The 17,965-nt window shown below is 43.4% G+C and overlaps 1 protein-coding gene across 1 annotated transcript in view; it reads right to left on the minus strand.

The window, feature by feature from the left end:
• Positions 1 to 12,374: 12,374 nt before the first annotated feature.
• The window catches only part of DYRK4 (dual specificity tyrosine phosphorylation regulated kinase 4), a 28,423-nt gene continuing 22,832 nt past the window's right edge, over positions 12,375 to 17,965 (minus strand). The window contains exons 11-14 of the mRNA XM_074146940.1: positions 17,617 to 17,677; positions 16,927 to 17,056; positions 13,054 to 13,208; positions 12,375 to 12,610 (exon numbers count right to left, since the gene is read on the minus strand). Of these exons, the coding sequence (XP_074003041.1) occupies positions 12,375 to 12,610; positions 13,054 to 13,208; positions 16,927 to 17,056; positions 17,617 to 17,677 (582 nt within the window). The remainder of the gene's footprint in view (positions 12,611 to 13,053; positions 13,209 to 16,926; positions 17,057 to 17,616; positions 17,678 to 17,965) is intronic.

Genomic DNA, 17,965 nt, shown 5'->3' on the forward strand with positions numbered 1-17,965 from the left:
GAAATGAACTCTGACTACGCCGCCCTATTGTCCGGTGTGATGATTATTGGCAAGTTTGTTGGGAATGGGCTGGTGAGTCTTAGTGCCATGGCTTATCAGAGGAAACTACTGTGGCACATAAAAAGGGCTCCTGGACTGTAGTGGAATAGTAGAATAAGAAAAATGCTTTTGCTCCATGCACTATGAGTCGGTGGGAATGAGGGGAAGGAGAAAAGGCTCTGTTGCCCTGCCTAAGACCTTTCAGCGTAGTGATATGAAAAACAAAGAGCCTTAGCAGGTTTCCAACAGGTTCTGCCAGGAAGTGCTTTGTGCATCTCATCTCCAGTTTGCCCAGTAGCGCAATCCAAACTACAAAACGTAGCTTGGGTCTGTGGATTTTGAAGGATGTGGTAATTTATTCCTATTTACTTGATAGGAAAGCCTAGAAAAGCCCATTTGTATTAATCTTCTGAGAGAAGTGCTCGCAGAAGAGATGAATAACAGAGAAGGAGAGATATCTAATCTGATCTTCAGGGACAGGGCTTAAACAGCTCAAATTGCATACAGATTGCTTGAATCCCAGCTTACTTTGTTGGCAGTCCTGCTGTAGACAGCAAGTATATTTATGGCTTCTTTTGTGAGTTATGCAATGTGCCCTTGTCGCCAAGAGGGCCAATGGAATCCTGGGCTGCGTAGGGAAGAGTGTGGCCAGTAGGTGAAGGGAGGTCATTCTCCCCCTCTACTCTGCACTGGTGAGGCCACAACTGGAATATACTGCGTCCAGTTCTGGGCTCCCCAGTTCAAGAGAGACAGGGAACTACTGGAGAGAGTCCAGCGTAGGGCAACAATGATTAAGGGATTGGAGCATCTCCCTTATGAGGAAAGTCTGAGAGAGCTGGGACTCCTTAGCCTGGAGAAGAGAAGGCTGAGGGGAGACCTTATTAATGCTATAAGTACCTGAAGGGTGGGCTGAAGGATGATGGAGGTGGACTCTTTTCAGTGGTTCCCAGTGACAGGACGAGGGGCAATGGGCACAAGCTGGAACATGGGAAGTTCCATTCAAATATGAGGAGAAACTTCTTTCCGGTGAGGGTGGCAGAGCCCTGGAACAGGCTGCCCAGGGAGGTGGTGGAGTCCCCTTCTCTGGAGATCTTCAAGCCCCGCCTGGATGCAGTCCTGAGTGATGTGCTCTGGGCAACCCTGCTTTGGCAGGGGAGTTGGACTAGATCATCTCTAGAGGTCCCTTCCAACTCTGACAATTCCGTGATTCCATGATTCCATAATACAATGCCAACATTTTAAATTTTCTCTGCTCCGGGGAGGCCCAAGAGGCTGTTCTAGAAGCACTAGGCAGAGCTGAGGGATATGGTAATGCTAAGGGAGCATTTCAAGGCTAGGACAGCACAGGCATATCAGAACTGAGGGACTTCAGCCCCTCTGTGGTGAGAACGAAAGACAGAGTTGATGATGAAGTAGGGAGGGAATAAGGGAAGAGAATCTGCTTTGCTGGTGTTTTGCAGAGCTGCTGGTGTGAGAAATTTTCACTGTTGCTGGTTCTCCACTCTTAAGCAGAAAATCCCATTCTCACATGGCGAGGAGCATGAGATTAGGAAATGCAACTGAGGCACTGCTGGAAGACATGCAATCCCATGACTGGGATTACAATGAGGAATGGTTTGGCTGTGTGACAAAGATTAGAACTGCGTGGTTTCTTCGGTGGAGCAGGATGTGGTGTTTGCATGCCACTGCTGAGGGGTGTGGGACAGATACCCAGGAGCAGGAAGATACCGCAGATTGGCAGTGAGGAAGATGCCAAAGAAAATGATAAAATTATAGGTTACCTGAGTAGAGGAAAGAAGATAAAACCCCTTCTGTTAGAAAACTAACTGCTCCTACAGGAGCCAAGTGTGAAAACAAAGAGGAGGCTCAGGAGCACAGGGTGCAACAGCACTTTTAGGGATCTGCCTCATGTGGCAGATAGAGACACCCAGAGAGAAGAGGAAAGCAGTGATGTTCCACTGTGTTTTCTCTTTGGGGATTTTGATGATGTACAACAAACTCGGGAGATGGGGAATAATGACACTATTATGCCCAGTACTCTTTTGAAACAACCCTGAAAGCTCCACAGCTGAAACCCTTTGCTGGCAGCACACACATCCCTGACACCTCGCCAGCTCCGTCCCCCACATCTCCCCCCCTCAACAGCTCCCTGTTGCACTGCAGGGTAGGAAGCATAGGAATCCTGTTAAAACCAGTTGAAGCAATGTCAGTATTTCATTTCACAATATTTGACCGTCTCTTGAGGTTATTTAACACCTGCACTTCTTCTTGACAGGCTGAGAGAGCTGGGGTTGTTCAGCCTGGAGAAGAGAAGGCTCCGGGGAGACCTCAGAGCAGCCTTCCAATATCTGAAGGGAGCCTCCAGGAGAGCCGGAGAGGGACTCTTTGTCAGGAAGTGTAGTGACAGGACAAGGGGTAATGGTTTGAAATTGGAAGAGGGGAGATTTAGATTAGATATTAGGAGGAAATTCTTTCCTGTGAGGGTGGTGAGGCACTGGAACAGGTTGCCCAGGGAAGCTGTGGATGCCCCATCCGTGGAAGTGTTCAAGGCCAGGCTGGATGGGGCTTTGAGCAACCTGCTCTAGTGGAGGTGTCTCTGCCCATGGCAGGGGGGCTGGAACTCGATGATCTTTAAGGTCCCTTCCAACTCTAACCATTCTATGATTTTATGATTTTAGGCCAATTTTTAACAAAATACTCCATTAAAAAAAAAAAAAAAAAAAGAAGAAAAAAAAGTCACAGAGTCTTGTTTTGGAAATGTGGAAAGAAATGCAATCTTCATCTCAAAGACTGCAAACTGTCAAAACTGGATATTCAGTTAAAGGGATTTATTTAGGTTGCCTTCATGTTCAGTGGCAGAGGGAGCCTAGACTAACTGAGACAAAACAACTGTTTTTTAAATTACTTAAGTGACGTGGAATGAATCCAAAATGCAGCATTTATATACCCTTTACATTTCTTCTCATTTTTTTAATATAAAGCTAATCATTCATAGGAGGAACCACCCCATGCCTCAGTACAGATTAGGGTCTGACCTGCTGGAGAGCAGCTCTGTGGAAAAAGACCTGGGAGTCCTGCTGGACAACAGGATGCCCATGAGCCAGCAATGCACCCTTGTGGCCAAGAAGGCCAATGGCATCCCGGGTGCATCAGGTCCAGAGAGGTCATCCTTTCCCTCTACTCTGCCCTGGTGAGGCCCCATCTGGAGCACTGGGTCCAGTTCTGGGCTGCCCAGTTCAAGAACAACAGGGAACTGCTGGAGAGGGTACAGCAGAGGGCTACAAAGATGATCAAGGGACTAGAACATCTCTCTTACAAGGAAAGGCTGAGGGACTTGGGTCTTTTTAGCCTGGAGAAGAGAAGGCTGAGGGGGGATCTGATCAATGCCTATAAATACTTAAAGGGTGGATGTCAAGAGGATGGGGACAGTCTTTTTTCAGTGGCGCCCAGGGACAGGACAAGAGGAAATGAGCACAAACTTGAACATAGGAAGTTCCATCTAAACATGTGGAGGAACTTCTTTCCTGTGAGGGTGGCAGAGCCCTGAACAGGCTGCCCAGGGAGGTGGTGGAGTCCCCTTCTCTGGAGACATTCAAAACCTGCCTGGACACGTTCCTGTGTGACCTGCTTTAGGTGGACCTGCTCTGGCAGGGGGGTTGGACTAGATGATCTCCAGAGGTCCCTTCCAACCCCATTTCATTCTGTGATTCTGTGATTCTGTGAACTTCAGTCACTAGGCCATCTAAAATAGCTATTTATGCATATGTTAAGACAAAAGAGTCATACTTTCAGTGACAATAAAAAGCCTGGACAACAGATTTAGATCTCCTTAAAATGAGGGATTAACGAGGGAGAAAGGCACCATTTTAAAAATACCTACTTCTGCCAGTGTTCGTGTGTGAGGTTAAAGGAGCCTACTTCTAATAATGTTGACACTTCCGCTGTGAAGGATGATCGGAACAAAATGAAATGTTGCTGTTTAAAATTGTTTAAATTACCATTTTCTGATTTTATCCTTCATTTTATCAAGGTGTTAAGAACCATTGCTCTGCAGCTACGCTCAGACTAAGATTAAAATCTACCTTTTTCTTTACTTTTTGTATTTGTTTTCTGTGGAGGAAATATGGAAATTATGAAAATATGCTAATTTTGTTTTTGAGAAAAATGGTGGGAAGACCACTGCCTGTTAGACAGTAATGGGAACAATATTAAAAGCACTAGAGTTGGTCACTTACTTTTCAAATGAAATATTTTTCTCAAAAAATATGGACTTACTGAAACCACAGCTTTTCACATAGACATACCACACTGCCAACAGTTTGTCAGGGAAGGCTTTCAGTTCCAAGTGGAATGAGTGACTGAAAAAACAGAGAAAAAGAAACAACTGCCCAAATGAGCTAACAGGAAAGGACGTTTGGTAGGTTGATATCCTGCTTCTGGACCATGTGTTGTGGTATTTGGAACAAGGCTTGAAGCTGAACCCTGTATCTCAAGTCAATACACAGACAACAGAAAATCTGCTATTTTGGCATCAGTTCATTTCCCTCCCTTAACAGGTTGTAGCTGTATTACCCAAGAGAACATGAGAGCAGGATGCTAATGAAAGGCAAGTGAAAGGACAGTGGCAAAGGGAACACCCTGGGTGAAAATGAAAGGGTTGTAAGCATTGGCAAGAAGCGGAGGGTATCTGTGGGGGAGTCAAGTTTTTCAAGCCCAGAATAAATGCAGGCGGCTCAGCTTCGTGCCTCATGCCCTAAACAAGGTTTGCTTGATAGAATTTGTTACAGGGCATGCAATAATTATAATATTCCCTGTTCTCTGGACAAGGCATAATGATATAGTGCAAGCGTGTAGATTAGTGGTGTTTTAGCTTATCTACTGAAAAGGGCAGAAGCAAGGCTGCATTAGAGAATTTACTAACATTATTTCCTGATTCTCAGCAGTTCAGGTTTCAAGCATGACAAACACTTCTCGTCCCTTCCCACCTCCATCCCTCTGAATGACCGTGTCCTATAGGAGGACTTAAGACAATGCAGGACTACTTTCATTTGGGAAATGCATTATGTTGTACTATGTTGCCCGATGAGCTGCTGCAGTTTAGAATGCTATATTTCGCAATGCGGTGCACTATATCATACTGAGATGGGTGATACTCCCTTGTAAGACATTGTGTGATATGTCATTATATTATGCTCACTATTTGAAGTAAAACTAGCCAGCAGGTTTAAAAATGACTGGAGACCGGCAGAGTGACAACTTGAACTTTTGGTAGCCAGGCTAAAAAATATCCTTGCACTCAGCACCACACATCTTTGACAGCCTTCCTTTTCCATGTTTGGACCCATCCCAGATCCTTTAGGTTTGAAAAAACTGGTGACTTTCTGAAAGATGATGCCAAGCTGACTTACCTTTTGCCACCCATCTGCAAGACTGGTTCTACCGAATAAAAGGTGGAGGCCATAGCAAGAAGCAGAGGAGATATAGGCTCCTCATCGAATAAAGCATGCAGTCCTGAAAGAAAGGTGCTGACAGAGATTGTTTCATGAGCTGTCTTGCGAAAGGACTTCACTTTTCCTTAACATAATTTCTCAGCTCTTTCACTGCCATTGGCTTGGTTTTCCCATCGCAGTGTTGCACAAATTCCTGCAGCCATCCCACCGTAGCTGTGAAAAGCCCTCTCCCTCTTCACAGGCCGAAAATCTTGGATGCTTGGGAGGACAGAGAGGAAATCTTTCTCTTTAATATTAAGTAATTTGCAAAGTGGGCTGAGGGGGAAAGAGACCGTACAAGAGCATGTGAGGGATATTTAGGGAAGGTGGAATTATAAGACTGTAGTCCTTTTGCTCCCTTTCCCTTCCCAAGCTTCAAAGGGGTGACAGAAGTACTGTTGAAGGCAGGGACATCATAGGTTATGGCTAAAGGTCTTTTGGAACAGATACAAACAATACAGTGTCTACACAGTCATTTTGCTGACAGACTTGTCCTTTGAAAGCTAAGAGCACTGGGAAGGATAAAGGGTCAAAGACAACCAGTTCCCAGGCTGACAGATTGGCTTTTGCTGTCTCACATCACAAACAGGAGGACACATGGATATCAGTAGCCACAGAAATTTATGCCTGCTGATGAACCCTTGCACTGTAGACCGGGGGTAATCAGAAGGGTCTCTACTTGTGGAGGTCGTAGACCTGAGCAGGCAGCAAAACCAGACATTCATTTCCAGCAGGAGGATCGTGAGAGGAAGCAAAGAGGTTTTTTGAGCAGTGTGGTGTTTGGAAATAGGTGTAGAATGGTGGGAGTGGAAAGTGTCACAGGATCACAGAACGATATGGGGTTGGAAAGGACCTCTGGAGATCATATAGTCCACCTCCCCTGCCAAAGCAGGGCCACCCAGAGCAGATTGCACAGGAACATGTCCAGGCAGGTTTTGAATGTCTCCAGAGAAGGAGACTCCACCACCTCCCTGGGCAGCCTGTTCCAGGGCTCTGCCATGCAATTCTGACCATGCCCCAGGAAGCAGGAACCCATCCACCTCCCACACAAACACACAAGATCCCACTAAAGAAACTCTTGATTGTTATCACTTGCTTCTTCCTAGCAGGAGCAACAATTCAGTCAGTGGTCAAACTTTCGGATGTGAAGAACTGGCAGCTTTAGCGTGCTTAAACGATACAGAGTGATGGTAACAACTTTTTAAGACTTATTGTGTAATCTAGTCCCCTGTGTGTAACCTGCATTACATCGATCCCATACAGTGCGGTGCCATGGGGATGCTGGTGCTGATACAAAGAAGCTCCAATCAAGTAAAAGAAAGACTGGGTGTTTCACTGGAAATAATTCTTAGTGCTTTGTCTATTCAAGACTCCTGTTAAACAAATGATATTTTCTCACATCATGCAAGTAATATCATTGGAGCACAAGGTCACGGAGCTGACAGTTGGGAACGATTTAATTCTAAGAGCTTCAATTTTCCTAGGTTTTCCCTATCACAAATTACCGTAATTCTTCAATGCATTGTGCCTACTAGTGATTTTACTATGACACTTCTGCTTCAAACCCCACCTCCCAAAATCTGGAAATAACGTGCCCAATCTCTCAGTTTCTCTGTCAAGTCTCTCTGCAGACTGAAAAATTCAAATGGCTTTAATTCATCCAGTCTGACAAACATTAACTTTTTTTTTTCTCATAAATAGTAGAAGTTTGATACATAGACAAAAGCCAGCATTACAAATAATTTATTCTCCTGGTTAGCACCTTGCCCCAGAGTAGGTGATCCCTGCTTATGCACATAGATGTTACAGGAGTCATAACGTGTTATGTGTGTGTCGTGCATTGCGAAATCCAAACAATGCAAAACAAGGGCAGGGGGGGACCAAGTTGCAAAATCACTGCTTTAGCTTTCTTGTACTTTGCTCTGAGAGCTTCTTAGCTGCACTGATTCAGTGAAGCATATTGCTAAGCTCACTGCTTTTTTTCAGTGTAGTGGCAGACGCACTGCTGTACTCTCACGGCTCAACTTTACACTTATCTAATGCAGGGGTGCTTTTGGCTTTTTGTTATTTGGGTTGGGGATTAACCTTGAAGAACTCTGCTCCCAGGTTAAGATCACAGGTAATCACAGAATCGTCACGGTTGGAAAGGACCTCTGAGATCACCGAGTCAAACCATACACACACACACACACAAAAAAAAAACCCCTACAATCCCAGGCACTAGAGCATGCCCTGAAGTGCCACGTCTACACAATTCTTAAATCCCTCCAGGGATGGCGACTCCACCACCTCCCTGGGCAGGCTGTTCCAGGGCATTCTTCCTAATATCTAATCTAAACCTCCCCTGCCGCAACTTCAGACCATTCCCTCTGGTCCTGTCATTATTCCCTTGGGAGAAGAGGCCAACACCCACCTCTCTACACCCTCCTTTCAGGGAGTTGTAGAGGGCAATGAGGTCTCCCCTCAGCCTCCTCTTCTCCAAACTAAACATGCCCAGTTCCCTCAGCCTCTCCTCATGTGACTTGTTCTCCAGACCCCTCACCAGCTTGGTGGCTCTCCTCTGGACACGCTCCAGCAGCTCAATGTCCTTCCTGGAGTGAGGGGCCCAGAACTGAACACAGCACTCGAGGTGAGGCCTCACCAGTGCCCAGTCCAAAGGCACCATCACTGCCCTGCTCCTGCTGGCCACGCTGTTCCTGACACAGGCCAGGATGCCGTTGGCCTTCTTGGCCACCTGGGCACACTGCTGGCTCATGTTCAGCTGGCTGTCCACAAACACCCCCAGGTCCTTTTCTGCTGGGCAGCTTTCCAGCCACTCTGCCCCAAGCCTGTAGCGCTGCCTGGGGTTGTTGTGACCCAAATGCAGGACCCGGCACTTGGCCTTATTGAACCTCATCCCATTGGCCTTGGCCCATTGATCCAACCTGTCCAGGTCCCTCTGTAGAGCCTGCCGACCCTCAGGCAGATCAACACTCCCACCTAGTTTGATGTAATCTGCCAACTTCCTGAGGGTACACTCAATCCCATTATCCAGATCATCAATAAAGATATTAAACAATACTGGCCCCAAAACTGAGCCCTGAGGGACACCACTGGTGAAGGGGGTATGTTAAAGAAGAACCATTAGAAATGCATTCAAAATGGCATACAGGCAACCTATAGTGACACTAGATGGCACTGGAACACTAGCGAAGGATCCAAAAACACTACAGGCAACACCTCATGACCAGCTGCATCTCTGCATCATGCGACTTGTGACTATGGTGTTTCAAGGTGGTTGCAGATATCTTTATTCACCCTGAATAAAAGAACTTCAGGATCCAGTACAAAGAAGAGCATGGCACCACTGTTAGTTCCATGGTCTGGTCTGGGCTCTGGCAGCGACTGTGCATTTGACTTATAGAAATTATACTTTGGCTGCCTCCTAGAAGGGGTGGTGATGTGCAATTATTGCAAAATGCATTTAATTCCAGAAAGGCAGAAGGGAATGCATTAGGAGTATGCATTATCATTATTTCGTTACAGACATTTTCTTAATGTGGTTTCAAAGACAGAAGAGGTATGACAGCTTGTTCACAGAGCCTTTGTGCTCTCACAGCTTGATTTTGTGTCCTACATCCTGTAGATACCCACTTTTTCAACGGTTCAGGTTCCTGCAACTTCTCTTCAAGCCAATGACACAGTTTCCCAGCGCTTCCCCGTACCATGATGCCCCTTCTAGCCTTACACCCCAAATCAGTTATCTCTGCTGCAACATGCCCAGTTCTTTCTCCATCCCACATTCCCTAACGGCTTTTGTTTGGCCCAGATCCTGATCAAGGGGCAGCATATCCTTACAGGGATGTAGAACCACGCACATGGTCCCTGGGTGGCCAGCGCTCTCATGTTTCTCGGGGGGCCAGCAGAACCAACCATAAACACATTCTCCTGCCTTTCCCTCACTGGTAACACTAATAGGGTCTCACTCCTGTGTCAACTGTAGCATCCAAAAGCAAAATGCTTTTGAGAACACTGTTCCTCTGCCTATCTCAAATAATATCTGTTAATAAGTTGAAGAGCTCAGGGGAAGAAGACACCAACCAGAAGATCAGCGGATCAACGTGCAGAGAGAGACAAGAAAGCAGCCACCTCATTTTCTTGGAAAATGTGGCTAAAAATGTCACTATATCATACAGAAACAAAACATGATGCATGGTTTGGGCTTTTCGATTAAGTAAATTGATCGCTTTGTGATTCTTTTCTCTATGAGTCTACGCTGTTACCAGTCTGTGAGTGGTTCAAGCAGAGCAGGAGTCAGAGGAATCTTCTCAACTTTTTGAAGGTTGTCCTTTTACAGCACAGAAAAGAGGATGCTACCTGTATCTATTGGGTCTCCTTTTTTTCTGTAGAGGCATGTGAAAGCAGCGATGATATCTGAGGGCTAGATCTTTCTGCCAAGTAATTTCTATTTATTTCTGTCATCTCTGAAAAAAAAAAATAAAATCCCACAGTTATCTGCCAGAGCCCTTATTAGGAAAGATTTTGAAGATGGAAATATGGAAATCACTGTGGAGGCTGAAGGAAGGAATTAAAAAAAGAACAGCAGGTCAGCAAGAAAGGGAAGACAGGAAATACATGGCAGCCAGCTAGCTACAGTGAAACGCCATCCCTCTGCCTTCTGTGAACAGAAGGATAATCAACTCAGGTGGCTTTGTTACTTTTCCCTCAACTCTATGAGTGCCTTGAAAAACCCATCAGCATATGCCATGAGACGTAATGTGGCGCTGGTTACTACAGAAAGCTATTGGAATGTTTTAACTGTGAAGAAAATGCAGCTCCAGCACACGAGCCCATCCATCAAATGAGGTTTACAGCTTCACTAGGACTAAGCAATACTATCAAGAGCAACTTGGTATAACTGATCCCAAACTTTGCCTCTGAGGTAGAGCAGACAGATACACAAGTGTACAATTATAAGACAGATATTTTAACTTGGAGCAGCCTAAGCAGTCAAATGAACATACCACAACAGAGATGGAGAATGAACAGCAACTGAATTGAAACAGTACAAATTATAGTTCCAAGGACGTAAGGATCTGACCTTTTACGTTAAGAACTTTTGCTGTTCTTAGTCCACATTGAACCCTTACACTTAAACATAAACCCATTTGCTTCTTATCTTCTCTATACTTGCAGACAATCAGCCAAAAATTATTTTCCAAATATCTGCAAAAACTTATCTGAATATTCCCTAAAACTGATGATGAGTCTAACTCCATCCAGCTCCCACTAGGAGTCGGAGTACTCTGTGAAATGTGGTAAAGGCTCTGCCTGCATCCTACAAGATGCTCACCCAGTCTGCGTACCCTGTGCAATCAGAATTTCCCAGCGCATCATTCTGGTGATGAATGAGAGCGTTTTATAGCCTCCAGGAGGGTTCAGCTGCAAAGGAGTCTCTCTGAAGCCAGAGATAGACAATTCTGGTACTAACATGCTGGCCTGCTTGTCAGATATGTCTGCATCACAGCAGGATGATATTTGTCTGCCAAAATACCCTTCTAATTAACTGCTCGATTACACACAATAATGGGCTATTGCCCTGCTTGGCTCACTCATCTCATATTCTTCCAGGTGTTTCTTCACGAGTCCCAGGATTTGCCTAAAGCCAAGAGAATAGTCACAGGGCGTTGGGCAGTCCATTTTCCCCGAGATGACTGTTAGCATTAGCTTTCTATTCAGCAGGAGGGCACACCTGCTACGGGTCTTTTGTCGTTGCAGTCACCTCTGTACCCTGTCAGATGGCTTGTTTACTCACTGTTACATTAGAACTGTGTTAGGACCATTTTCATATCCTTTGGGTTTTTCTTTTGTACAAAGAGCCTGCGGGAGTTTGCTGTTATGGTGACTCTTAACACCTACAAACACCTATTTCTCTTGGGACTACTACTGCTACAGCACGGTGCTGCTGCAGTAGCAGCTGCAATTTGTAGGACAACTTCCTCGCTATTTCCATCCAAATTGCTTTACTATCTGAAAGTCACAGCAAAGTGTAAAAGTCGTGCTGAGGTGGGTGCTGTACAAATGCAATGAAAAGACAGTCTATTGTCCAAGAGCTTAATGTGTAAATTAATTAAACATAGAAATGATAGGGGTCATAGAAATCGGCTTTTTTACAGAGTATTAAGTTAAACTACCTGCAGAGGACAATTTCCCTGAATCCAAACAGCTTGCTTTAATACATCTTTCCTGTTGGTACGAATACTGAGTGGAGTCTCTGCAGAAGTGGGCCCAGAATACAGCTCTTCTTTGTTGCTGCTAAAGGGCTAAAGACTGTAATTTACATTTCTAGGTGTACTAAGAAGGTGTGACATCTAGTGCTTCACTATAAACAAGCGGGAGGTAGAAAAGGAGGGAAGTGCAGGTGCTGGGTTTTCTTTCTCATATTTTTTTACACAGAAGTAAATCCAGTAATCCTATCTATTAATTACACCTGATTTACGCTGATGTAAGTGAAAGGATTCAGATTCTTCAATCAATGCATTTGTTCTTTTAGCTCCAGGAAAGTCTAAAATTCGAAAGTCTATTACAACATCAAGAATAAGCCACTCTCCACCTCTACAGTCTCCATTTTATTGCTGCTGGTTGTGAAGGATCTCTGATCACGACAAGGATGGAGATGAGGAAAAGGAATTAATTTGAAATTCTGTTTTGGTTGTCTGGACTATTTCAAGGTAAAACGAACATTAAATATACTTACAATGTTCACAGCCCATGTACAGACAGATACAGCCTATATTCCTGAGTACAAAAAATACCTACAAAATATACCAAGTATGCAGCTGAAGCAATCATCATTTGTGCTGTGTATTACTTAATTGGAGGGAAAAAAAGAGAATTTTTTGGAAGAGCTGTTTCACTACTGTGTTCTGCTTGATCATTTTTTATAGGCTTTTCCGTTTGGCTCTCCAAGTGTTTCTCTGGAATAGCATGTTTCCTCGTGTTCTGCACATCGTTTCCTGTTGTGCCAGTGGAGGGCACAGGGGGAGTCAGTCTTTCAGCCAGTTCACTTCTCACTTTGTCAGCCGTATCTTTCCAGGTATTTTCTATAACAATAAATAAACAAAACGATAGGGTAAGACTGCAGGCTTCGCGGCAGATAAACACACGATCGCCACAAATCCACAACAGATCAATTGAAAATTTTCTCTGGGGTCTTACAACCACAACTGATGCATTCGTTTGCTCTGAAAGTGAAGCGCACTGTGGTGTGGTGACAGAAACCGTAACTATTTTGCTGTCAGTAGGGAAAAGATCTTTCCATGTGAACCCTTAGTACTGCCAGTCTTCTTGCTGGAAGATGCTATAAAACCTAAGTAATGGGTTTCTACAGAAGTGAGAAATAGTGGCTCTATCCACCACGTTCCAGTGACTATCCATTACCCCCACACTGTGTACCTCACCTTACTTCAGACAGATGATATCAAATATAAAGAAATACCAAACACTGATATAAATGCACTTAGTTCTCCAGCTAGCACATGCTTACGAATATCCTCTTTTTTCTTTTCTGGTCCAGAGAGAGCGCTATCACTCAGGTTCCTTGAAGTCTGTGTTTTCTGTTTTGCTCTGTATATTTTTGGCTCCTGGATCCATGCATGCTTCATTGCTTCATCGGGAGTCATGCGCAGGGCAGGTTCCCACCTTAAATCCATGGTAGACAAATAGTTATTTAACAGTAGCTCTGACTGAAACTCAGTTTAAGCCAAAAGATTCAGTATTGTCTTCTGAAAGTCATTTCATGAGGACATTTTTTTAACCAAAATAATTTTAACTGAAGACAAGAAAAAATCGTATGTGATCTCCATCCTTCTAAACTTCTTATTTACTGCAGCAGTGTGTGCTTTGCTGATCTGTGGCATCAAACCAATTTTAATATGCAGTTCACAGTGTTACAAGGGATGGGACCCTACTGAATAATGGCCTCAAGGTTTTCACATTCTGTCAATGCAAGCTCTCAGAAAGGGAAAATAAATGAGACGCAGGGTAATTCATTAAAAGATATGTCTTCCCTAATTTAACTGCACCTGAAACTACCGTAGAGACTTAATGTAACAAAACTCATGTAAGATCTTATTATGGAAATGAAAGGTGATTTTTTTTTTTTGCAAAATCTCTGCACTGACTTTACTTCATTCATTCAGTTCTCACACCCACGTAGTCACAAGTACCAAGTGTTCTGGAACAAGACCACTTTTGTGTCACTCAGAGGACGAGGGTTGTCAGCTACTGAGTCCCCATCACATCTCTGGGGCTTTTCTTGATTGATGATGATGTACTCATCTTTAGACAGATCTTTTATGTCCTTTAGGAGACACTTGCTGATTGGGCATGGTCCTTCGGATCAGAACCTTGCTGACTTTAGTCTCCATAACTGCTAGGTAAGATACCTACTCATGTCTATTTTCCCTTGTATTTTGGAATATATCTTTGTTTTCCTTTTGGGCTAACAGGAAAATGAACAGCATATGTGATATTCTGCAAGCTTGTCACCATGCAGTTGCTGTGAGCTCTGAGATTTTTCACTGCTGGTCACCTGTGCTGTGGTCTCACCAGAGTGCAGGCTTTCTGGCTGCGACACAGACAACGCGCTCCCCGGTTCTACAGGGGGGAGCACTGTCCTTTGTTACCAATACACACCGTTCTTTCAACCCTTGTTCTACTGTTTCTTCCAGTGCTTAAACACACATATATTTTCACTCATACCGCATTCGCATCAGTCCTAATATTTCTGTTAATAATCTCTACGTGTGTTGCAGACTATTTAATTCTATTTTGTCTAATCTCAGTGCTGTCCAGAACTGTACAGAAATAATATAGGAAAAAAAGATATTCTTGTCATCACAGGAACTGATTGAATTTTTTTTTTGGTCTGATGTTTTCATCCACAAAACGGGTGCATACAAGTTGAACGAAACTATTTGTGAAGTCATGGCAAACATATCAGGCTGCTTTGGACAGACACAGATCGACAACCGAAACTGAAAATAGTTAAATTCTTTTTTGTCTCAAAAAGAGTTTTCATTTCAAACCTTACTTCATTCCTTTGAGCATTTAAACAATCCAAACATACAACATTTTTTTTCTGTGTGACCTGAAATGACTCGTTCACAGGTTCTTTTTCTTCACTGAAATTGTTTCCTAAATGTTCTGATTCAGCCAGCAAACCAAAACGGATCAATGATTCATACAGCTTTAGCAAGCAGAGAACATTGAAAGCAACCTTATTGTGAAACAGAGGTGGTTATTTTTTTTTTTTTTCATCTAACCACAAGTTATAATCATAGTCTCATAGAATGGTTAGAGATGGAAGGGACCTTAAAGATCATCGAGTTCCAACCCCCCTGCCATGGGCAGGGTCACCTTTGACTGGACCAGGTTGCTCAAAGCCCCATCCAGCCTGGCCTTAGCACGGATTTCTTTAGGAAAGTACTATTGCACTGCTAGAAAGAAACTTACAGTCAGTGCTAAAGAAGACACAAAATATTAGCCTTGCATAAGATATAGGTAACACTGGAAAAGGTATGGGACCAGCTTCTGCTACCGTTACACAGTACAAATTAGGATCCAAGCTCACCCGGAAAGCCTTACTGCACCTATGCAAGAGGTCAGTATTTAAGTCACCCAGACAAAAGTTTGTTCCTGCATTCTCAGTCTTTTAGTTTGCTGGATGAGTAAAAACCTCATTAGCAACCATCTCCCAAGCAAAAAGACCTATTAGTAAAATGACACCTCGTATCAGCAGGGTCCATGGAGTCCCACCCTGTAAAATGCTTAGTAAGGCTGACTGCCTTGGAAAAGGCACACGGTCATGTCTGAGCCACAAAATAGTTTTGCTTCTCCCACGTTACTATGTTACATTATTATTAATTTGTTAAAAAGACCCATTTACTTGGTGATGACAGATACGCTGGTGACACTAAATCACATCTCTCTTCCCCCACTTTAGCACTGATGCTCTCACCATCAGTGTGTTTCACTATTAGAATAGGTTGCCCCAAGACACTGTGGATCTCCCACCTTGGAGATACTCAGAACCTGACCAGACAAGGTCCTGAGGAACCTGCTCCAAGTTTGCTCTGCTTTGAGTGGGAGGGTGGGCTGGATGACTTCCAGAGGTCCCCTCCAACCTAAGTTATTCAGTGATACTAGGTAAAAAGTTCCTGGCATAGAGAATCTGTGGGATTTCTACCTTGTGTCAAGACTGTTAATTATTACATGTTATTTGCATTTAGCAAGTGCATATCATCAATTTCCTTTAAGAAAACAGCCATGGACCACTTGTCATACTATGTATTCAGTAGCAAAATCCTTGACTGAAGTAATGTCAACAGTTTATCCTAGAATGACAGGACCTGGGACATATTAGACTCTCCTCACATTCTGAGCTCCAAGGATTTATAAAAATCTATTCCAATCAAGAGAATGGAAAACTACAGTCCAACAAATAACTCTTCAAATGTGCAAGCAAAACCAATATAAGTACAAAATAGGCTTAAATCAGCATGCAAACTGCAAGGTAACACCTTGGTAACCGTGCTAAGTAATTCTCCATACTAACTACCACAGTCAAGAAGAAGCAAGCAAACGATACCATTGATTCTGGGATGAAGACGTGGCTGAATGTACTATGCATTTTTATCCTCTGCTAAGGGGGAGGCGTATAGTGTATTGGAAGTAAAAAGAGTCTAATCTCACCCAAGGGAACATGCCCGCAGAGAGCAAGATCTTTGTGAGCAGATACTCAAAAAAGCAGAATTGTTTTCATACATATACCACAGCATATCACCTGATTGCCATTCCCAAGACCTAGTATAGAAAATACAGTAAAGACATTCAATCCAGCTAAGTCAGCTCCTAGTATAACTCCTCCTGGAGGAAATTGAATGACTTTCTTTCCACTGGAGCAGGAGTTAGATTTAAGCATGAAACCAAACTTTGATCTCCAGATATGCACTGCCTTGGGACATTGCATTACCATTAACTATGTTATCTGAATGAACTTTTATCTCAGATAAAACAGAAAGGATTTAATACAAAGGCCTCAATGGGTAAAAACCATTGCTTTTAGAGTTTAGTCTCCAGCACCAGAAGATGAAGATCTGCTTTCAGATGTGATGATGTCAGCTTTCTTTTGTACCTTGGACTAATCCCATAGAGCCTTTCTGTGCAATGATTCCTCCCTGCAATAAGCTGCGAATAATAATAGTTATCCAAATGCTACCACAGGGAAAACAGAAAACAAAAAACCCAAAACACAACACCAAAAAGCCCCAAGTGATACAAAGATTTTAAAGGCGCAAGAGAATGAAAGCAAAGTCAAAACTAGCCTGCCGCATATAAGTCAAAATTATGAACTCACATAAGACATCCTTTCAGAAAGTCCAAGAAACCAGCATCGTGGGTTTTCAGTACTGTGCTTAGATCCTTGGAGTCTGGGCATCTTGTTTTTCCCTTGCTGTTAGTTATGGATTTAGGAAAACCTTTGGAATCTTAAAAAAATAAAGACATGCTGAAAAAAATACGTTTAAAATCCTCACCAAATCTTCAAGAGAGTTGCAAAACCAGTACCCATATCCATCCCACTAACTCCAGTTTTGCCTGTTGGCTTGATAGTCTGCCAGCATTGCGGCAAACGATATTGGTTGCATCCTAGAGACTGCACCCTACACCACGTTTTTTTTGTTTGTTTTGTGTAATTTCCAAAACCAAATTATACCCATAGGAATGGACTTAATCTAAATTAGTTCCCAAAGCCCACTGCATTCCTTTTAGCAATAATATTTTTAAGGAGTAACAGCGGAATGGATTTCCCAATCCCTTCCCTACCACTTTGGCAATAAGAGGTCCATAAAACATGAAAAGTGCAGCACCAGGTTCATTTGTAACTTCACGTTCCCCATTTGCTTCTTTTTAATATCTCTTCCTGAAAGAAGTTTTGTCAGCTAAGAAGCAGCTAAGGTTCTCTTACCCTATTCCCTACCAGTAATATTAACTAGGTATTAACTAGCAGGGAGGAATCCCACAAGGACAAACAATCAGAAGCAGTTACCGAAGAACGTTTGCTTTCTTGATGCAGCCTGGATAAAATCAGCTGGTGGAAGACCCAATACCTTCAACATAGAACATGAATTCGTGAAGTTACTCTTCATTTCACAAACATACATAACGACTGTCAGGAGAGATGAGGTATTTCACCCCCTTCCATACGGAAAGAAGCTGGATGTCAGAGTTTACTGTGAAATGTCTACAAACCATTTCCTTTTGTGCCATTCATTGTGGAAGGAATTAAGGCATTCCTTTAGAGGTTTCCTACATAGAAAAAGTGATCTTATAAGGGATGACACTGGGATCCTCACTACCAAGAGGACCCTAAGAATAAGCATCTCTGTTAATGACAC

Source organism: Numenius arquata, chromosome 1 (genome assembly GCF_964106895.1).
Source record: "Numenius arquata chromosome 1, bNumArq3.hap1.1, whole genome shotgun sequence".
NCBI classification, from domain to species: Eukaryota; Metazoa; Chordata; class Aves; order Charadriiformes; family Scolopacidae; genus Numenius; species Numenius arquata.